General features: G+C 33.2%; 1 protein-coding gene across 2 annotated transcripts; it reads left to right on the plus strand.

The window, feature by feature from the left end:
- Positions 1-1723: 1723 nt before the first annotated feature.
- LOC107929339 (bifunctional adenosine 5'-phosphosulfate phosphorylase/adenylylsulfatase HINT4) lies at positions 1724-3838 on the plus strand. 2 transcript variants are annotated; one of them, XM_016860737.2, is made up of 6 exons: positions 1724-2066; positions 2192-2238; positions 2327-2403; positions 2512-2578; positions 3219-3296; positions 3426-3838. In XM_016860737.2, exons 1-6 carry the CDS (start codon positions 1992-1994, stop codon positions 3526-3528), a joined length of 447 nt encoding a protein of 148 aa, XP_016716226.1. In that variant the 5' UTR covers positions 1724-1991; the 3' UTR covers positions 3529-3838. The 2 variants fall into 2 exon arrangements, with proteins under 2 accessions (XP_016716226.1, XP_016716225.1); XM_016860736.2 differs by having other exon boundaries at positions 1826-2078.
- The last annotated feature ends 296 nt before the right edge of the window (positions 3839-4134 follow it).

Below are 4134 nucleotides of genomic sequence, written 5' to 3' on the forward strand. Positions count from 1 at the left end.
TGTGCAATACTTGTTAGAGCTAAGGATGTCTAACAATATTTGTTCAGTTACCTGATTAGTTAAAAGATTTGACTAGTCAAGACACAAGACAGCCTAAGCATATTTATATGTTGGCCTTTTTGATGTGGACCTTATTGGATGTTGTTTTAATAAGCAAATAGGCTTCTTGGACGTTCTCATTCCAATATTCAGAGTTGAAATTAAAGTAGTTGTATTTACAAAGAGTTTAAGTGTGTTGAAGAGTTTAAGTTTGACTTGAATTATGGTGAGAGTTTTTCTCAATCTCAATGACGTGTTTAATGGCTATTTTTAAGGAGATTTATTCTACTTAACTTAGGACTTTGTTAATAAATATTTTTCAGTAGATGTGACTTACAAAAAGTCAAGTTAATCTCAATTTATTTGAGCTTATCCTTGTTGCCTGTGAAGCCTATAAATAGGTTGTTATCCCGCACATTTGAAGGTGCATTTTAGAGTGCTTTTGACTGATTATTTATTCATTTTCTATTTAGTATTTTTGCACTCTTGTGTTAAGCTTTTATTAGAGAGTTTATATTTGATGTAAGTGAGGTTTTTGGGTGAGTGATTTGTAACAATTGGGGTCGGTGGTAGAGTTCCAATTACTTCTTTGTGTAATGGTAGATTGGGCTTGAACCAATAGGTGATCTGAAAGATTATTGAATAAGAATCATTCATTGAACGACACTCCGCAAAGTAGGATTATTTTCAAACTGCGTTAACAAACGACTATGTGCAAATCTCTCTTTTCATTTTTGTTTCGTTGACTAATCAATCCTGTAACTGAACACGACATCATTCAATAGTTAGACTAAACTTGTAACAAACCTACTAGTTTTTTTTAATACTAGTAAAGTGTACAAAAAAATTGATTATATGCAATATTTATGGGTAAAAAATTGTGCAATACTATTAAAATGTATATAAAAAAACAAAATAAAGCATTAATTATACTAATAGGGTTGAGGTTTTATGCATGTTGGTGGTATGGGTTCAAATATCATTGTTTGTAAATTTTTATTGATTTTCATTTAAAATCTAAAAATACAAAAGTATCATTATAAGAAGGAAAATTATTTCAAGTATGTAATGACAAATTAGTAATTTCCTCAACTGAGTCGAGTTAGCGCTCGGTTGACTAATGACACCAACTCAATTAGAGGTATAAATATAGTTGTTGATACAATGTACAACGAGAAAGACAGGTTGAGATTGTGGTGGTCCAAAAGAGATCGATTCATCTTAACAGGCGAAGAGCTGGAGAAAGACAAGAAAATAGGGAAAAGGCTGTGAGGACTTAGGAAGCTTAGTTGCAAAGAGTAAGTGCTCAGGGAGAAGGATCCCTTTCTTTTTGTTTGGGAGGGTATTTATAAGAGATGTCCTCTTGTCTGCTAGTATGACGTGCCAAGTCGTTATAAAGGAGGTTGTCATCATAGATTACATGAAGGACGTACACGTTGGGATCCATTCTGTTATTCTTTCAGCCAATACGAGATTGTTACGCTTAAGTGGGTCCTAGTAGTCCTTGAAAAAAGTATTCACATTTGAATGTTCACATAAAAATGAGTGACCAAGCCACAGTGAACAGATGGCTAGATGAAGGGAGGATATTTCTTCTATCAATGAGCAGCTTCGCAGTAGATAGCTAAAACGGGAGGTTGGACAATTGAAGATAACTCGAGGGATAGAAGGTAAAAATCGGACCTCAAATGTCGAATTGAAACTTTCTAGAGGTGCTAGGTGTGTAGCTTGGGTGGTGATATAACAATAATATAAATTAAAAATTTATTTTAAATATATAAGAATAGTAATTTCCCAATGGAATTAGTGTTTTAATTTACTATTCGCACCAACTCTACCTGGGTTTAAATAATAACATAGATTAATCCTTACCTTTCATAGATTATTGTAGTATAGATAAACTAAAGGCGGAAAATTTAGGGATTTAGAAGTGGTCTCGATTTGGGGATAAAATGGCGAAAGCGATCTCACCATGCATCTTCTGTCAAATTGCTCGAAGTTCCAACTCCACTCCCCTCCTTCATTCTGTTCGTTCCTTGGTTATTTTTTCTCTTTGTATGATAATCCTTTTGGCTATCATTGTAATTCCACTTTCGCCTTCTTTTCAACTTGAAAATTTACCTTCTAATTAAACCTGTTCCACCCTTTTCAGGATGATAAGGTCGTTGCATTTAAAGATATCAACCCTTCTGCCTTCAGGTTTCATCAACTGATTGAAATGTAGAATGCTCTGTTCCATGAAAATTGTGTAATTTTAACCCTGAAATTACTGATTTTCACTTTATAGGCATTACTTGATAATCCCTGTGGAGCACATTCCGACAGTCAATGATCTTCAAAGAAGAAATGAGGATTACACTTTGGGTAAAGTTCCCTTTTTTTTACTTTTTTTTATTTACCCTTTTCTTCTTTCATTTTGTTTTATTTTCCTTAGCTAAGTTTATTTTTTTTCATTATGTTGTTATTCTTTAGTAAGTCATATGATAAATGTGGGGGAAACGCTGTTACGCCGAGATGCACCTCAGTCAAATCAATACAGGTATTGCTTCTTATAATGTAAATAAGTTTGCTATATGAATCTCCTGTGATGTACTAGCTTATGTAATTGATCAATGTTGAATATTGCTTATGAGTTTTCATTTCCTGACTTGACTGCCATGTTCTGTTTATAACTGCATTGCAATGTTACTGTAATGGTTTTCTTACTCTCTGCATTAAGACTCGGAATTCAGTTTCCCCTTCAAAGTCATGTGAATGCTTGATAAGTTTTGCAATCTCATTCTTGTTGGAGAAAGGTAGTATATTTTTTAGTTATGTTTTATTGCATGAGCTGGGTGGCAAAGGAGCAGATGTTGCCCTTTGTGAGGAGAATGATGGGGAAGAGTATCAAGGATGTTAGCCTTACGTTGCTCATCCAAATCTATCTAAAATCCATGATAGATAATGCTCCCACTTCAGTTTCAAATCTGCTTGTAAATCTTAAATAAAACATTGACTGGAAATACAGTAGAATTATTTACCTAATGTTTAATAATTCTTGAAAGAAGCATGTCCTGGCCTCATAAGTTACCTCAATTCATGTTTTATTTGGGAAAAAGTAAAACATTTCTTTGTCTCTGAATGTGTTAACTCAAAGAAGGTTTATCATCTGATCCTCTTGCTCCTATGGGTTTTGGCAGATTTGGTTTTCATCAGCCTCCATTTAATAGTGTTGACCATCTCCACCTCCATTGTTTCGCTCTTCCCTTCATACCTAGGTAGGTGTTTGGGAGTTAGTAATTTCTTCTTTCTTTTTTATTAAATTATATATTTATTTTTTGCTGAAATTTCCCAAATAAGTTACAAAAGCTTTAAGTGCTCATTCTTATTCTTAAAATATATGACAGATGGAAACAATTAAAATATATGTCTTTGGGACCACTTGGTGGATTTATTGAGGCTGAGAAGTTGTTGGAGAAGATAAAACCTTTGTCACCAATCCCTCCATAGGTGCAATGAAATCACAGTTGGATTTCTCTCCCATATTGAACTCTAGGTTTTTTTTATATATGTGAAGTTCCTTGAGAAGTCATCATTATTTGTTCAAGATAGAGAATGCCATTAAAAACTTATTCTTCATAAGCTCTATGAATATTTGTTGTTGTACTAGAGAAGGGTCATTGTTCTTAATAAGCAGACATAAACTTCTTCACGGGATCATATTCAAAATGCCCACAGATTTTTCAATGTCAATTGTGTATTTCAGATGTACAAGTGTCTTATGAATCTGCAATTTATGATGCTTGAGATTCTTGTAGCATAATCAATTTCCATGTTCATAATTTTGTTTCAGGTCACATTGTTTTAGACTAATGATAAATTTGTCTGTACACGAAATGCTAAGTTTATGGCTAAATTGACTCTTGTCAGCTTCTAAAAAACTTACAGGAGCAAAAGTAGAGTTTTGATACTGGTGAAGATGAACTGATCCTCTGTTAATCATTTTTTCATTTTTAAGCATTGGTCATATATGTAATAACTATAGAAGTTTTGTGAAGCAAAAAAAAAAATTATAGAAGTTTTAATGGTTAGTACTGCAACCTATATGATAAATGG

This window comes from Gossypium hirsutum, chromosome D08 (assembly GCF_007990345.1).
Source record: "Gossypium hirsutum isolate 1008001.06 chromosome D08, Gossypium_hirsutum_v2.1, whole genome shotgun sequence".
Classification (NCBI taxonomy): domain Eukaryota; kingdom Viridiplantae; phylum Streptophyta; class Magnoliopsida; order Malvales; family Malvaceae; genus Gossypium; species Gossypium hirsutum.

Coding starts and splice junctions, on each gene's coding strand:
- LOC107929339 (XM_016860736.2), top strand. CDS start 1,992: ATGGCGAAAGCGATCTCACCATGCATCTTCTGTCAAATTGCTCGAAGT. Junction 2,079..2,191: donor TTCATTCTGTTCGTTCCTTG/GTTATTTTTTCT, acceptor CACCCTTTTCAG/GATGATAAGGTCGTTGCATT. Junction 2,239..2,326: donor ATCAACCCTTCTGCCTTCAG/GTTTCATCAACT, acceptor TTCACTTTATAG/GCATTACTTGATAATCCCTG.